General features: G+C 44.3%; 1 protein-coding gene across 3 annotated transcripts in view; it reads right to left on the bottom strand.

The window, feature by feature from the left end:
• Positions 1 to 17,594, bottom strand: part of Bfsp1 (beaded filament structural protein 1) — an 82,874-nt gene that overhangs the window by 24,856 nt on the left and 40,424 nt on the right. Inside the window, exons 2-3 of one of the 3 annotated variants that reach the window (XM_050159593.1) lie at positions 9,712 to 10,040; positions 372 to 432 (exon numbers count right to left, since the gene is read on the bottom strand). In XM_050159593.1, the coding sequence (XP_050015550.1) occupies positions 372 to 432; positions 9,712 to 9,968 (318 nt within the window). In that variant the 5' untranslated portion in view covers positions 9,969 to 10,040. Of the gene's footprint in view, positions 1 to 371; positions 433 to 9,711; positions 10,249 to 17,594 lie in introns of those variants that run through there. The other 2 variants (XM_050159592.1, XM_050159594.1) reach the window with 2 other exon arrangements.

The following is a 17,594-nucleotide window of genomic DNA, read 5'->3' on the forward strand; positions in this document are numbered from 1 at the left end:
AAACTCTTGTTTATTTACAAATTACCCATCCTCAAGTATTTTGTTACATTAATGGAAAGCAGATTAAAACACCTAGCATAACACATCAGCTTTGTGGTCGACATTTCTCTTATGAGATCACATACCATGCATCATAAGGTGCACTTGTCCATTAGCTCAGTCACAAAGATTCAGCTGAAATTAAGAAGTTGGGGAGTGGAGGGAAAATATATAGCACAATAAAAAAAAAGAAATTAACAAGTCAAGGAAGAAATGACAAGAAACAGACAAATCCTAAAATAGTGGAAAGGGGGTTATGGGAAACAGTTGCTCCTACCATTCAGTCCGATGCTGTAAGGAAGCTACTTACAACAAGGCAGTATTCCACTCACCTTGTTAAGCCGGTCCAGCATTTCTTTCAGCACCAATTGACTTTCACGCTCATTTTCGTATCTGCAAATCAGACACACGGGCAGAAGAATTAGACAGCTTCTAGGCTTTCACAGTTATAGATCGCATTACCAGTGTAAAGTTCTATCTCAGATAATACCATGTCCTTTTTTTTTTCAAGAAGGTAATTTCAATTTTAAAAAAATAGATCATTCCACATTTCATTGCCTGCTGCTTCCCGATAATTTTCATACCCTCAACCACAAATAAAAATGTGGATAACCTAAAATGATAAGCAAAACAGAAGCCCTCCACCCTGGAGCCTCAAAGCACCTCAGCTGCCACCCACCCAGCACCCGAGGGTGAGGGAATTATATCTGAGCATAGCTGTAACCCAAGCACAGCCTCCAAACAGAGACAGGAAGGGCTGCCCCATTCAGTCTGTAACAAATGACCGATTTCCCAAACTGTTCACACTTGCAACTTGTCAGTGTTTCTGTATTAATCATTTATCCTTACAACCAAAGGAAGTGATTCCTGTTACCTTTTGGGGAAAGATGTAGAACAAGGTTGAAAACCATGCCCCCAGGCTAGGGATATGGTTCAGCAGTAAAATAGTTACTGCACAATCATGAGGACCTGAGTTCCAATCCCAGCACCCACATAACAAGCCAGGCACAGTCCTGTACACGCCTGGAAAACCTGCACTTTAGGAGGCAGAGACAGGAGAATTGTTGGTGCTTGGTGCTTGTCAGCCTCGCTGAAAAGAATTCAAGATTCAGATGCAGGGAGAGATCCTGCCTCGAAGGAATAAGTGGGAGGATAATAGAGGAGGACACTGGATACCATCCTCTGGCATTCTAGTGCATGTACAAGACACACCCTCACACAAATATGCTTACCCCCCAGCCTGCACACACATGGGTTAGAGAAGGAATAGAAGAAGAGGATGTGGAAAAGGAGAAGGAGGAGGAGGAGGAGGAGGAGGAGGAGGAGGAGGAGGAGGAGGAGGAAGCTTCGCTAGAAGCTGCCCAGCACCATGCCCCTATCCTTACAGCACCACTCCTGCCTAGCAAATGGATGAATGAGCCAAAGACTCGGCACCCACGAGGAGCAGCCCTCAGCCTCTGACAAAGGTCAGATAAATTAGTAAGGTAAATCCGCTAGCTTGGATAACTGATGCACGCGGTAGGTGCCCATCGTGCTCACCTACTTGACGACACACTTGATGATACTGGCTGCCTTCCGCTCTTGTCGCCCTTCCTAACTCCCTGGCCAATCAATGCTCCTTGAGGTCTTCTCTCAAATAAGCTACTGATTGGGTTTCTAAACGATTCCAAACTAATAGAAGGGGGTGTAGGACTCAAAGTATGACTCTGATGTGTTTGATGACCACACCACCTTGGCTAAGCAAGGAAGTCCCAGTTCAAAACAGTTAACAGGGGCTGGAGAGATGGCTCAGTGGTTAAGAGTACTGCCTGCTCTTCCAAAGGTCCTGAGTTCAATTCCCGGCAACCACATGGTGGCTCACGACCATCTGTGATGAGGTCTGGTGCCCTTTTCTGGCCTGCAGACATACACACAGACAGAATATTGTATACGTAACAAACAAACAAATAAATAAATAATTTTTAAAAAAAAAAACAGTTAACAGCTCACCTGCCACGAGGAATACGCTAGTCTCTCCTATTTCATTTCTTCCCAAAGTTCTAAGAAATGATAGGCAAATATCCCAGAAATTATTATGGTCAGAGAGGGAAGGGCTCTTCCCAATGGACCCCGGCCCTCATTCTATGCAATCTGCCCCCAATATGCATTCATATCTTCTTCCAGGAGTTCCAACCCTTGGTGTTCAGCAAGCACCAGGCTGCTTAGATGGAAGCAATACTTCCCAGCCCTCCCAGCCCTTCATCCAGGAGTGGTTGTAGCTGAGTCTTAGCCAATAGGATGGAAGCATAGGTCTGTGTGGGCCCTTCCAGGTAACGTAGGCAACAGTAAGTCAGCATCACCTCATGTGCCCTGCAGTTTGAAACGTGGATGCTGCCATCTTGAAGTTCAAACAAAACCTTCAGAATTTCAAGTACTATAGAGCAGCACAGTAAACTGCACGCCTAGACTTTATCCAAGAGAGAAAAGAATTTCCATCTTGGATAAGTTAGTGTTATGTTTTGAGTGGTAAAATATACACGAGTAAGATTAACTGCTTGTTTAAATGATTTTACCTCTATTTTTAATTATGTGTACGTGAGGGGACACATGAGCACAGGTCCCCATGGGAGTCACAAGAGGAGTTGGATCCTTTGGCGCTGGAGTTGGAAGCAGTGATTGGAGGAAGTGGAGAGCCTCCTGAAGAGGATGCTAGGAACTGAATACTGGCCTCTTCAAGAGCAGTAATGAATGCTCTTCACCTTTTCTCTTTGTTTTTGTTTTGTTTTGTTTTGTTTTTGTTTGTTTGCTTGTTTGTTTTGTTTGAGACAAGGTCTCACTATGTAGCCCCAACTGGCCTAGAACTCAGAGATCTGCCTGCTTCTGAGTCCCAAATATTGGGGCTAAAGGTACGAGTCACCATGCCCAGCGAAGCGTTGCCACTTTTAAGCATAAGTGGCGTTAAATGTATTCTCTGTGTGTTGCCCAGCAATCCGCACCATCTACCTCCAGAACTCTTTCACCTCGCAACATTATGCCCATTAAATACTACCACCTCATCTGCCCCCACCCCAGGCTATGCCCATTAAATATTAATGCCCTATCTGCCCTCACCCCAGGCTTTGCCCATTAAAACTAATGCCCATCCATCCCCACGCCAGTCCTTAGCAACCAACATTCTACTCCGTCTCTGGGAATCTGCCTACCCTAAGTACCTCATGTAGAATCAGTATTTTTCTTCTTGTGTCTGCCTTGAGTCCTCAAGGTTTCCTCATGTTGTGATATATGCCTGAACTCCCTGGCTTTCTCAGGCCGAATGCTGTTCTGTGTCCTGTATATACCGCATTTGCTGAGACACGCCTCAGACAACGGCACCCCGGTGCTTATGCAGTTTAGCTATTGTGAATTGCTGCTATGAGTAGGGTGGGCAGTGCTAGTTTTCAAGTCTGCTTGTTTGTTTTTTCCATCTTTGTGTTTTTTTGTTTTATTTAGTTTTTATTTGGTTTTGTGTTTTTCTTTTGTTTGTTTTGTTTTATTTCTCTGGTAGCCCTGACTATCCTGGAACTTACTCTGTAGACCAGGTTGGCCTCGAACTCAGAGATCTGCCTGCCTCTGTCTCCTGAGGGCTGGGACTAAAGATGTGCACCACCACTGCCTGGCTAAGTGTTTTGGAAGGATTCTGAGTAGAAATGCTGTATCACGTGGTAATACTGCATCTAGCTTTTGGAGAGAGTTCTCTATGGTGGCTGCACCCCTTCACCTACCTCTCAGTGAGGCCAGTGCAGCCCATCCTTGCAAAGACTTGTCCCTTGTTAGCCATCCTAACGGATATGAAGTAGGCCAATGTCACTTTGCAGCTTCTGTCACTTACCACAGGAACCACTTCTAATTAATCCCATGCCCACCCCAGAAAGCACAACTGTCTATGGCCTGGACATCTTGGCCCATGAGTCAAAGTCAGGTACTGACAACCCTGTGCTATGTGTAACCTCTGTGTTCTCAGAATTAAAAAGGCCAGGAAGACAACCAAACCCAATCAAAATTGCATTCCAGTTCCAAATGGGCTGAGCAGCTTGCTGTTCTTTATGCATCTCTGAATTAGTTTTACATTTCATATCAAGACGCCATAGGTATAGTCCTTTTCCTTTGTGGGACTCTAATGGAGCCAGAACTTGTTTTCTTAATGGGTTATTATCTTTGAGAATAACATTGTTAACAAAAATCTAATTTTCTCCTGGCTTTTTCCTGCTAGAAACATCCAAGAGGCTGTGCAGTTTAACAGCATGTTTTGTAATGAGCACAGCAACACAGTCTCGTGGGTAATTCTCGTGCTACAAAGATCCATCTAGATATATTAAAGATAAGTGATTTCATTATACAAAATTAATGACACGAATTCCCAAATTCATATCGGTTAGCTCAAAAAGTAAAAATCATACTTTGTGTTTCATTATATAGTTTTTATATAAATTGTTGTTTTGTTTTCAGCAATTTGGATAATTGACAGCATTTATCATTGTAGTCTGATACTTTTCCTTGTTTTTATGATTCTTGCTGTTTGCTGTTTTCTCTAATCTTTGACGCACTGAAAATACGACTGTGAACTTATCCATGTTTCAGGTGGAGAGCGTCCAGCATGCTGTGGGCCTCGAGGCTCCTGCTTCCCACTTCCTGTGTGATTCTCACCTGGCTTTGGCTGCTGCCAGTTCACCTTGAGAATGCAAACGCATATATGGGATGCATTTGTGTGTGTGTGTGTGTGTGTGTGTGTGTAGTTTTTTATAATGATTTTCAAATCCCACTATCTAACAGAAAATATTAAAACTTCTCCATGGGGCAATGGTAGTGAATAAGTCAATGAGATATTTAAATCAACCTCAAAGCATGAAGAACTGCTCCGTGGTGGCCATACAGCTTGGAAACAAGATGAATTCAGAAGACCAGCAAAATTCAATATAGTTGTTGCCCGGTGAGGTCTCACAGAAGTTCTGCTCATTCAGGTCTGCAGTGACCATGTCAGAGGAGCAAGGGGTGGCAGTTTAGGTTCAGGAAATTGGTTCACCAGGAAGGCAAGCTCCTATGGGTGAATCTCGGCTAGTCAAGGCCCCTAGAACCTTGGCCTCAGAATGTCTCTCTTGTTACCACTGTGTCTTTACATGTTCACTGCTGCCATTTTTCTCTGGTATCTGTCATGGTGTGAATGGGTGTGGGGAGATCTCCACTGCCTTTAATGCAGTATGATTATCTCATGGAAAATCCTGTTTTACTGGGCACTTTTACCTGTGGATTGTTATGGAGATGACTTCCTCCTAAACTGTACCATTTAACTGAAGCAATAATTTTATACAATAGTGTTAGCTTATATAGAATTCTGATGCTTGAGAGCCTTTAATAAATATAGTAAGAGATTATGATCGAGATTAGTTTAGTGGGAAAATTAGCATAGGTAAAGGTAGGATAAAATGTTGGCCCTGCCTCTGATAAGGCAGAGGCTGCAGAGGATAAGAAAAATGAAACAAGAAAGTGGTACACAACTGGAACACACAAGTTTCTACTGAGGAGCTGTATAGACTGTGTCTTTGGTTAAGGATTAAGAAAATCAACTGAGTTCCAGAAGCTAAGTCAGCTCGAGTTCTTATGTTCAGAGATGTGTTCACGGGTTCCGGTGTGCATCACAGCTGAAACAATGCCTTAAAAATAACTCAAGGTTGCCGGGCAGTGGTGGCAAACGCCTTTAATCCCAGCACTCAGGAGGCAGAGGCAGGCGGATCTCTGTGAGTTCGAGGCCAGCCTGGTCTACAAGAGCTAGTTCCAAGACAGGCTCCAAAGCTACAGAGAAACCCTGTCTCGACCCTCAGAAAAGTCCTTGTGTGCCTGTTTATCTGTCCAGGAGTTCGCCTACTCCGCATCTCCTCTCCAGTTCCTCTGACCTGCTGAGGCTTGCCATTCATCAGCACCCTAGGTGGGATCCTGACATGTTGGAGATTGTGTGTGTGTTTCCCTTTTTTGTGAGCCCCAGGAGTTAAGTTTTGCCCCCTCACCAGCCCCAGATAATTTTCACTGCCTCAGATTAAAAAAAAAAAAAAAAAAAGCCAAGCTGAGTGATAGTCTGCCAAATCCGCTGGCGCCCCTCAAACCCTGAGCTGATATAGACTGGTCCTCATGGCAGCAGTACAAGTCACAGCAGATGATGGCATTCCGAGGACCCAGGGCATCCTGCCAGTCCATCAGGCTGCCTTGGGTGTCTGAGCTACACGACACTGTGAATGTATTTAATGCCAGCTAACAATATATGTCAAGTGATTAAGATATACACTTTACCACCCTTGCCAAAAGGGGGGCTTACTTGGCCCACCCAAATGAAGTTAGCAGTTTAGTACGACATTCCGTAGCCTACAAAACCCAGAAGGGGAAACTAGGGGTATAGCTCAGTTGTTTAGAAAGATTGCCCAGAATGCACACAAAGCCCTAGATTTGATCACCAGCCCCAAATAAAATTGGGTGTGGTGAAGCACAAGCTCCCAGCGCGAGGCAGGTGGAGGCAGGCAGATCCAAAATCCAAGGTCATCCTCAGTCCAAGACTAGCCTGCAGTTTTATACTTCCCTGTACTTCTTGGGCCACCAGCACCATCTGAAGGAAAGCCTACCTCTGAGTCACATTCTACAGGAATTCAATAATGGGTTTTCCATGACTCTGCTTTGGACAGAGTGTTAAGCCAGGACAAGGATGTCTCTGTTCAAGCCCTGCTACCATAGGCTCTTTTGAGACTTATTTCCCCAGAAGAGATTCTCGTCTTGAAAACTGGCTTCTGTGGCTCAAAATCAGGAACAGAGAGACTGATGGGAAATGAATCACTGAATAGGCTGTGGTAGATACGCTCAAGTGCAGGTGACAAAAGAACATGTTAGGGCAAACCTTTCGCCTACCCTAAAACAAAGGCTCCAGAATCCAGCTGATGCTAGAGGGACCAGCGGAGCCCATGAAACATGAAAGATCTCGCTGAGTATCCGGATAAATACTTGCAATCCCAGAACTCAGTGAGCAGAGGCAGTAAGATCTCTATGAATTCAAGACCAGTTTGCTCTACACAGAGTTCCAGGTCAGCCAGCACAACATAGTGAGACCCAGACTCAAAAGAGAAAACTCTTGGCCTCTTTGAAGTCTAGAAGAGAGCCTAGGCATATGCATTTTAGGTTAATTTATATAAATTTTATTATTTATCTTTAAGTTTTTTAAAAAAACAAAACAGATCTTACCCTGTAGACTAAACTAGTCTAGAACTCACTGTGTAGCTCAGGTTGGCCTTGAACTAATGGCAATCCTCCTGCCTCAGCTTCCCAATAGCTGGAACCATAGATGTAAGCTACTATACCCAAGAATTCATATAACTTTTTGATGGATAATTTTCTCACAGGCTTAAAATTTAAAATATATTTGAAAGTTATTTCAGTAAAAATAAAAGTCTCCCTCCTGAAATCGGTTTCCTCCAACAGAGTCTCACTGGCTGTACACGAACCCCACTTCGGGGCAGGGCCCCAGCCCTGCAGATGGACAACGCCAGATCAGTATTTTTGAAGGTTTTTAATGTCATAACACTTTGTCTGGGATCTTCTTAAACTTTACAGATATTTTGCTTATACATTATGGTTTCCATATGGTAATGAGTTTTCTGTGTAAACAAATGTGTGTATCTCAGCATCTTCTGTGTTATTTATACCTTTTCTTTGACATTTTTCCCCATTTGTTGGCTTGTTTAGTTTGCTTCTGTTTTTTATCTCATTTTATTTTATTATTTTTAGATACCTGCTTGTTTTCTAATGAGAAAAAGAAAGAAAATGTATGGTTTTGGGTGAGCGGGAAAATGAAGAGGATCTGGTAGGAATTGGGGGAGGAGGACCATGATCAAAATATAGAACATGAAAAAAAATCGATTTTCAATAAAAAGAGAAAGAAGTCTCCTGCCCTGCTCATTCTTCCTCATCCCCTCCAAGCAATCAGTATGGGTGGGGGCTTTTTTTTAACTTATGCGTAAAAAAAAATAAAACCCACCTCTCTCTTCTTCCCCAGTTTAAAAAACTTTAATGAAAATAACACATTGCTCTTTTTACCACTGCATTGTATTCCACTGAATAGACAAAGCTCAACTCTACATCCTGCCTCCAACTGACGAGCATCCAGCTTGGTTTCAGGCTTCCTCTAATGACGATGCAGCTGCAGCGGGTAGCTGTGCAGGCCCTCCATTTCATACCAGCCAGAGCGGATCCTGGAGAAAGTCCTTGGAGTGGCCTGCTGACTCAAAAGACACATCTCTTTCTCTACCTTAGAAAGGCGATAAGTTGTTCTCTTTCTTCCTAACAGCGCTAGGTGGTATCAATGCCTAATTCCATCTGTAGGGGAGGAGGCGTTCCCAAGAGCAAGCCTTCTAAACCATCTTTAAACTATTATTGTGAAAACACTGGCTCTGACTTAGGAGCTGTGAGACCCCCAGGCCCAAGAGGCTCCAGTGATCTCCCCACTGATGCTGATGCTGCCACAGATGCTACCGCTGGGCCTCGGACCACACCCTGACTATCCAGACTCTAGAGACCACACATGCAAACATAATTCCCAGATGTCACCCACGACACCATGAAGACTATTAGGCATTGCACGCATGGATGTGAATTCCATGTCCCGCACAGCCAATCATGGATCTGGCCCCCCTAGATCCCTTTACATTCTGAGCCTCAGTCTCTCTGCAAAATAATCCAGTAAGAACCTGGCTGTGAGGGTTACAACGCAAGGGACATAGCAAAAACCTAGTGCTGCACCAATGGTTACCGAAGCTCTAGTTACAAACGCTAAATTATGAAACCAACATAGGTATCCAACAACAGAAGAGTGAATGAAGAAAACGTGATAAAGGAAGATAGATGACAGACGTGTGTGTGTGAGTGTGTGTGTGTGTGTGCGTGTGTGTGTGTGTGTGTGTATTTCGGCCATAAAGAAGAAAGCCATAAAGACGCAATTGCAACTGGAGACAATCATATTGAGCCAACTAAGCCAGTTAGTCTCAGAAGACGAATATGTGTTCTCATTTGTGGTTCCTAGATTTTATATAGTCACATAAAATCATAGACACATATATGAGATGTAAGAAATGAAATTGTTAGGGGAAAGGGAGATAAATGAGACGGGGGAGAGATGAGAAAAGGGAAGGGAGAAGGGTACAGGGAGGAATACCGTTAATGTACAATATATACCTGTAGGAAAATTAAATTGAAAAAAATTTTACCAAGTCAGAGAAATTGGTCATGTGAGAGCGCACGTTCTGAAATTCTAGAACCAACAGAAGCGATGTCTGCTGGCATTAAAATCAAAACTGGAGGGGGGGGCGCCGCACCTCTAGGGTGCAAACCACCTTGCTTATTTGGGTGTTGGCTCAACGTAAACGCTGAAAACTCGAACTACGCAATTAAAATCTGTGTGTTTTGCAGCATATTACACCTACATCCCAAACCACATTGAAAGCAAATGAAACTATGCCCTGGGAACCGGAAGGTGCCATCGAATTGGAAGTTGGGTATCTTCAGGATCCATGCATCCGCACGCCCCTCTCTGCAGGGGAGTCTGCACCTGTCCCTCACTACCCCCACCAGCCCCCACCAACCCACCACCCCACGCCCGGCCTCGGTTTCCCTGACAGTGCCTCTTACTTGCTCCGAAACTCGTCGAGCTCTCGCTGTGCCTCGGCCTCCTGCCTCTCCAGCCGAGCGCGCTCGGCCACCAGGTCGCGGACGCGCTGCAGATTGGCCTCGACGTGGCGGGCGAGGGCGTCCTCGGGCCCCGGCTGCTCGCTCAGGCGCTGGAAGGCATCGAGCTGTCGCCTCAGGGCGGCATGGCGCTGCTGGAGCGCCCGGGCCCGCTGGACCTGGGCGGCCACGCGCTCGCCCAGAGCCTGCAGCGCCGTCATGCCGGGTGCAATTCCCCCAGGCAGGACGGCAGGGCCCGCGGGCTGGGCGTGCTCGTAGCGCTCCTGGTGGGCCTGGAAAACGAAGCTGCGCTGGTACATGGCTCCCGGGAGGCCGCGGCCCGCTCTGCGCCCGCTAAATAAGCACGGAGCTTGCAGCGCTGGGACGTTCCAGAGCCCGTCAGCAGATGTGCCCTCAGGGCGCGCGGCCAACAATGGGGAGCCTCGGCCGCTTTTGTGCGCCCCGGATTAGCCGTCCACACAGCGCCCCGGTGGAAGGGGCATCAGGTGAGGACCGCTTTGTTCCACCATTGTTGAGGCCTGTTGCTGCATGACTGGATGGATGGTCAGGGCACAAGAGGTGCATGATGCTCTTTTGACTGGTTCCCCTGGGCACTGTGTAGGTGACCCAAGGCCAGCTTGCTAAACTCTAATGAGTCTTGCAGCAGCGTGCCTGGCACTTTCTCCGGTCCCTTCCTGCTTTCATTACGGAGCTTAATTAATACCGGTTTGGTTTGTTGTTGTTTTCGGGTTATTTAAGCCATTGTAATTTTAACATGGAGAGACTGTCTTGGGTAAGGGGTTTCTAACTGTGCATGAAGAAAAAATGATCTATCACATAAGTGTTGAGGTGTGTTTCTAGTAATTTTTTTACTAATACCTTTATGTATGTATTTCTGAAGACTATGACACATACAGTGACTTAGGAAGCAAGACTAGTAATTCTGAACCTTTTTTTTTCCACCAAAGAGTTGATAGTAAGTAAGTGCTCTGAACATAACAGAAATCCTTATAGTCTAAGGATTTAATAAACACTCCAACTCTCATTAACTTTTATTATAGAAATAGCAGTTGTACTTTAAATTATATATGTTCACACAATTTGATAGCTAGGCTTTGGAAACTTCTAAAGTAAAATGTGATGTTGAAAATAATTAACTATTTGACAAGAATATCCCTGAATATAAATATCCCTGAAAAAAAATATCCATTGAAATATTTAAAGATTATTATCAGAGACCGGGGAAATAGTTCAGTGGGGAGGAGTACCTGCTGTACAGTCATGAGGACCTAAGTTCAAGTCCTCAGGGCCAATGCAAAGTTGGGTGTGGTTGAACAAGCCTATAACTCCAGCATTGGAGCAGGAGACAGACTGATGGAGAAACAACAAACATCAAGTGCTGTCAGAGACTCTGTCTCAGGACAGTAAGCAGAGGGCCATAGAGGAAGACACCTAATGTCCTCCTCCGGCCACAGCATATACACCTGTTAATGCTTACATTTGTATAACCACGTACAGTGCACGTATATTGCACACAATTTTTAAAAAAAACATTATCAAAAGGACTGTTCTTTTCTAAAATAAGGATTAACCATACCATATATTACCAACCATATGATTTGCACATAACTATAATTATGCTACAAATTAAAGCTATCTATTAAAAATAGAGAAGATCACTTAGATCTTTGTTGAGTTTATCATCACTTCAAGAAGCCTGTATAATAATTCAGTATGGACCTAATCCATGTAAAATCTGTATGTGTGGTGCTGTCCCTCTTTCCCTCCCCCTTCTTCTGTCCCTCCCTCCTAAGACATATAAATTTTCAACTGGAAGAGGGTGTGTGGGTATTTTTGTGGGTGTCCCATACACTGCCAGTAGCATGGTGAATTGATTTCCTGCATGAGCAAAACCCGCATGTGACAAGTACTGTAAATCACCCATGACCTGTGACATCATGTGTTAATCAGTCATTGCTACAGCACAAACCACCCCAAGCTAAGTAAGTGGCATGCAATGACACTATGCTCTGGCTCCCCAGCTCAGTGGGATGCTTCTTCTAGCTGCAAGTCTTTTGATTGGCTGAGGCAGCACCATCTGGACACCTTGTGTCCTTCTGAGTTAGCAATGTCAGAAGCCCTGCCAAACTGACTCATACAGGCCTCCTTTGTAGCAAGTTCACTCACATCCTCAAATTACAGGATCACAGACAACCAAAGTCAGGAATTAAATGGGGGTCTGGAGAGATGGCACAGTAAATAAAGGGCTCCTGCCTGAGGTCCCCCCAGTGACCATGTGAAAGTAGAATGTGCTGTTATTAGTCTATGTAACCTCAGTGCTGGGGTTGGGGGACAAACAAGCAGATCTGGGGGCCTCTCTAGCCAGCAAGCTTACTGAACCACTGACCCACAGGTTCAGTGAGAGACCCTGTCTCAAAAACTAAGGTGTAGAGTGAGAGAGGAAGACGCCTGGAGTTGAGCCCTGGCCTCCAAACATGCACACACAGGAGAGCATGCACACTTCAAAGGAATGAAGCGGGCAGCTCACTCAGACTATGACAAGGTTTTGGGTGTATTACCCCATCATTCTAGACTCAACACCAATCCCATCTACCCCACAGAATAACCCCATCGAAGACAAATATAACCCTGAAATCTAACAGAAGAGAAAGCATTGTTCCCGTTTCATACAATGCAGCAAGTATTTTTTTAAACTATCTACTAATAAGCCAGACATGGTGGTGTGTGCATCGACTCAGTTAATAATTGAGCAAGGTGAGTCCCTCCTGCCAAGATACAAGATGCAGAGTGGACTATAACCTTTCTCCCAAGTTGCTTTCAGTCAGAAAGTTCCATTCCAATGACAGAATGCAAACTAGGCCAATAGAGAACCAACGCCTGTGGGCTGTTTTATGCCTGTGATGACAATACCCCAGTGTTAGGGGCTTAACCGGCAGAGGTTTGTTTACTACTCGTGATACACATCTGTCTGAGGTTAGCTCTAACCTTTGCTCTGTGTGTTTATCCACTCTGACATCCAGGCTATTGACGTAGCCACTGTTTTTGAGTCCCGCTACTCAACTTAGAGAAAGAATGATCGCATAAGACTGGCTTTGAACATTTCCAGACAATATCATTGAACTGGCCAAAGCAAATTCCATGCCCCATTTAACTCCAAGTGCACTACTAAGTTAACAGAAGGAATAAGGACTGGTCCTACACATCAACAACCCAATGAGTGCAGCCTGCTGAGCAATCACTCAGTAGGAACAGAGCTCCTGGTATGATGAAGAAATCATAAATGAATGAATGAATGAGTTGGTCCTAGAGACAGGTTAGGAGAGAATTTCTACAGGCCGTAGAATTAAAAGCCTCTCTGGTTTGTAAGTAAAGGTAGAAAATGAATGCTATTAGAATAAAAGACACAAGGTTCAATTCGGGACCCATCACTTCAGTAGGTGATTTAACCAACCTGGTCACAGTATGAGCAGTGAAAACTGGGACGAACCACTTATAGGTACTGGATCACCACCCTTCTCATGTACATTCATATCCTCTACCCCAGAACAGTTACAGGAAGCACCCTCTTTCATGCTTGCATTCTGGGTTCTATAACTTGCGGATGCCCCAGGTGCAACCATGAGAAAGTATCCAGGAAACTCCAGATGAGAAACATCCCATTAACAAACAGAAAGGGGTGGTGTTCTTTAAAATGTAAATTTGATTTCTTGGTTATATCATTATGCCTGAAATGGGGTGGCATCTCAAAGAAGTATTTTTTTTAGTTTTATTTATTTATTATATATACAATGTTCTATCTACATGCATGCCTGAATTCCAAAAAAGGGCATCAGATCTCATTATAGATGCTTGTGAGTCACCATGTGGTTGCTGGAAATTGAACTCAGGCCCTCTGCTATAACAGCCAGTGCTCTTAACCTCTTAACCTCTGAGTCATCTCTCCAGCCCTCAAAGCAGTTTTAATTTGTATTTATCTGATGGCTAATGATGTTGAACACTTTTTAAATGTGTATCAGCCCTTTTTATTATTGCTTTTGCAAATAACTGATTTGATCTAAAGAATCCCTCACATTTCCTTCTTGCTAACTTGCCCCTCCTCTGACCACTCACACATCAACAAGCCCCACATGCTTGATTCCTGACCTCTGAGAATGTGATTTTCACCTGGAATCAGGACCTTGCAAAGGGCAATTAAGGATGCCTGATGCCATCATAGGGTGTGTCTTTACACGACTGGTGTCCCTATGGGAAGAAATTAGAGCACAGCCGTACGGAGAGATGATCAAGTGAAGACCGGGGAAGAAGACAGAGAAAGGGGTCCTGTGATACCTAATCCCTAAACCAGGAAAAGTAAACAGATGTTTAAACTCACTGGCCTGTGTCACTTGCATTCTTTCCCACGATGTAAGGATGTCTGCCACCAGAGGGCCACACTGTACTAAGGTTGAGCACCCTACCAGAAGGTCTCAGGGTAATTGCGAAGAGGATTTGTCCGGTTGCTGCTTGAAGCTTTCCTGGCAAACTGCACCTGTTCAAAAGCCAAGACAGCCAGGCAAAGCCTCCTTCTGAGTAAGGTATCCATTGACCCTGGAAAGACGGGGCAGACTCTGTTCCAGGATCCCCGTTTAACGCAGGCAGTGGTCCAAGCAGGCCCCGTCGCTACAGACATACAGCAATGCATGCTCAGTGTTGCAAGGAGTGGCAAGCTAATGTGAAGGGTGATGACACACTCAAAACTGGCTCCAACTGTACTCATAGTCGACTCGGAGAACATTCGGGAAAGTGAAACTTGAGAGTCAAGCACTAGAAAGGCAAGAGGGTGCTAAGCCTCCTACCTCTTGCAAACGGAAGTGTCAGATGATTCAAATTTATGGAAGGACAGTTGACTTCTTGGTTCTTTGACTGAAGACACATGCGTGCATGTGTGTGCACGCGCACGCACACACACCACAAAAGCAGGACAATAGTAGGTTGCTACTATGATTGCATGGTGCTGGAAACAAGAAATCCTGGAGGGAGTGTTGCTACACTCATTGCTGGAATTTGAATATGGGATGTGGATTAACTAATGTATCATAACAGATTGAAGCATCCTCATCTGGATAATTGTATTTAGGACATGTGAAAACTGTTCTTTGGAAACACACTGGGTTAGGAATAAAGTGGCAAGAATGTAGTTATATATGTAGAGTTATACACATACAAATAAATTCATAGCCTAACAAAGCAAGCAAACCAAAATGTGGAGAAGTGATGGGTTTGGTCAGGGATATAGAGGACTTTCCTTCAACTCTTCCCTCGGGTTTTCTGTAAGTTTCACACTATAAAAGAAAAAGTTACATTCCGGATCCCAAGCCCTTCAAGAAAAGTATCATGCTAGATAACATATATGTATGTGTGTGTATTCTTTGAGAATTTCATACATGTATACAACGTATTTTGATTTTATATAACCCTCACACCTCCTCCAACTCCTCTTAGGACCCTCCCAAGTCTCCCCAGTTTTGTCCATTTTTAACTTTTTAAAATAGTTTTTATTTTATTTTATGCATATGGATGTTTTGCCTGCATGTATGTATGTGCACCATGTACATGTCTGGTGCCCATAGAAATCAGAAAAGGATGTCAGATCCCCTGGAGTGGAGTTATACGTAGTTGTGAACCACCATGTAGTGTCTGGGAACTAAATCCTGGTCCTCTGCTAGAACTACAAGTGTCCTTAACTGCTGAGCCATCTCTCCAGCTCCCTCTTATCTTCTTTAAAAAAAAAAAAAAAAAAAAAAAAAAAAAAAAAAAAAAAAAAAACAATAACCCAGTGAGTCTAATTAGCTCTGCTCATAGGAACATGGGTGTGGAGCCATGCACTGGGGCAGAATAATTGCCAAGGGTCACATCCCTAAATAAGACCTACTCTCCCTCCCATAGCAGCCATCAACTCCAAAGTAGATACTTTTTCATGACAACAAGAAAATGCAAGAAATTATCCACTGATGCACAAGATAGAGTGGTCTCAGCAGCCATAACGTGGCTGACAGCTATGGGCAGAATTTAACTTCTGCCGTATGACTTAACATGCTGAGGGCTTTGACATATATCTAGATTTGCCTTTCTTGCACATAAGACAATGAGACACAACATTGGGATGTTATTGATCAACTCATCTTCACTCTGGCTGTGAATGAAAAATAGCCTTACTCAGAACCTCTGGGATAGAGAAATGTGTCATTGTCTCTGCAGGTACCATCACCCAGATTGAGTGTAGAGAAGCCACTTTCACAGCTAATGTTCCTGTGGATAGCAACCTCACTCTGGTAGTCATATTTTTGCTCTGTGTGTCTCTTTAAGATGTAATAATGAGGCTGAAAGGATGGCTCAGTAGCTAAGAGCACTTGTTGCTCTTGCAGAGGACCCAGGTTTACTTTCCAGTTCCCCCTTGAGAGCTTACAACTATCTGTAACTCCAGTTCTGGAGGATCTGATGCCCTCTTCTGACCTCTGTGGGCACCAGGCATATACAAGGTACACATACATTCATGCAGGAAAAGGAAAACAAACATATGCATAAAAATAATTTTTTATAAAGTTGTAACATCATGAAACAGATATACTACTATTCTTTCAAGTTAACCAGCCTACTTGGGAACCACAATCTCTTTCTTTCTGGAAGCTAACTGGTTTGATGTTTATCAAGCCACTGGCATGCCCACACTGCCTTAAGACAAGGATACTCTGAGGCTGGAGAGATAGCTCGGTGCTTAAGATCACTAGCTGTTCTTCCAGAGGGCCAGAGTCCCATCCACAGCACCCGCTTGATCTCAAAAAAGAGAGAAAGAGAGACTCTTGGACACTCCATAGTAATCAGTTAAAGATGTTTGCTGTCAAGCCTGATAACCTGAGTTCTGGGCCCAGAACCAATACACATCCCCACAAACACACACATACATGCACATAAAATAAGTAAATAAAGATATAATTTAAGAAACTTAAGGAGGATGGTTCAAGCCCTGCTTTGTATCAGTTAGGGGATGGATCCCACAGAACTGAGGACAGACACCTGGGTAGGTGTTTCTGATAAAAATTAACACCCACGAGCTGGAGAGATGGCTCAGAGGTTAAGAGCACTGCCTGCTCTTCCAAAGGTCCTGAGTTCAATTCCCAGGAACCACATGGTGGCTCACAACCATCTGTAATGATGTCTGGTGCCCTCTTCTGGCCTGCAGGCATACACACAGACAGAATATTGTATACATAATAAATACAAATAAATAAAAAAAAATTAACACCCACATTTAAGCACACAGCCGTGCTGGTGCACAACTGGAATCCCAGCACTCTCGAGGCAGAGGCAGGGGGATGGGAGTTCAAGGCAGTCTTGGCTCTATAGTGAGAATGGGACCAAAACCAGCCAGACCTAATGACCCCTTGTCTCAGAAACAAAAACCACTTAAACATACATTTAAGATAGCCATTGTTGGGGGGGGGGGCTTTCTGGGGCTGCAGAGTTGTCTGCTTTGTCCAGGAATACTTTCCCATGATCTGAGATGGGACTGTCTGAAATATTTCACAAGGAAACATTTCCAGATTTGACTGAAGCTGGGAGTAGTGCTATCCTAAACTGCCTATCTCCTGGGCTGTTTACAAGTCCTGCACACCAGGAGCAAGGAGGGACTTGTGGGGGCTGTGTCCTCTCAGTTCTCACCTCTCAACTCTCACAGAGAAGTTTCCTTTCTCTTTCTTTCTTTCTTCCCGTCCCTCCCCCACACAAGGTTTTTCCCTGTAGCACTCCTGGCTGTCCTGGAACTTACTCTGTAGACCAGGCTAGCCTCG

Source organism: Alexandromys fortis, unplaced genomic scaffold (genome assembly GCF_014885135.2).
Source record: "Alexandromys fortis isolate MF-2015 unplaced genomic scaffold, M_Fortis_MF-2015_v1.1 scaffold_115, whole genome shotgun sequence".
In the NCBI taxonomy this organism is placed as follows: Eukaryota; Metazoa; Chordata; class Mammalia; order Rodentia; family Cricetidae; genus Alexandromys; species Alexandromys fortis.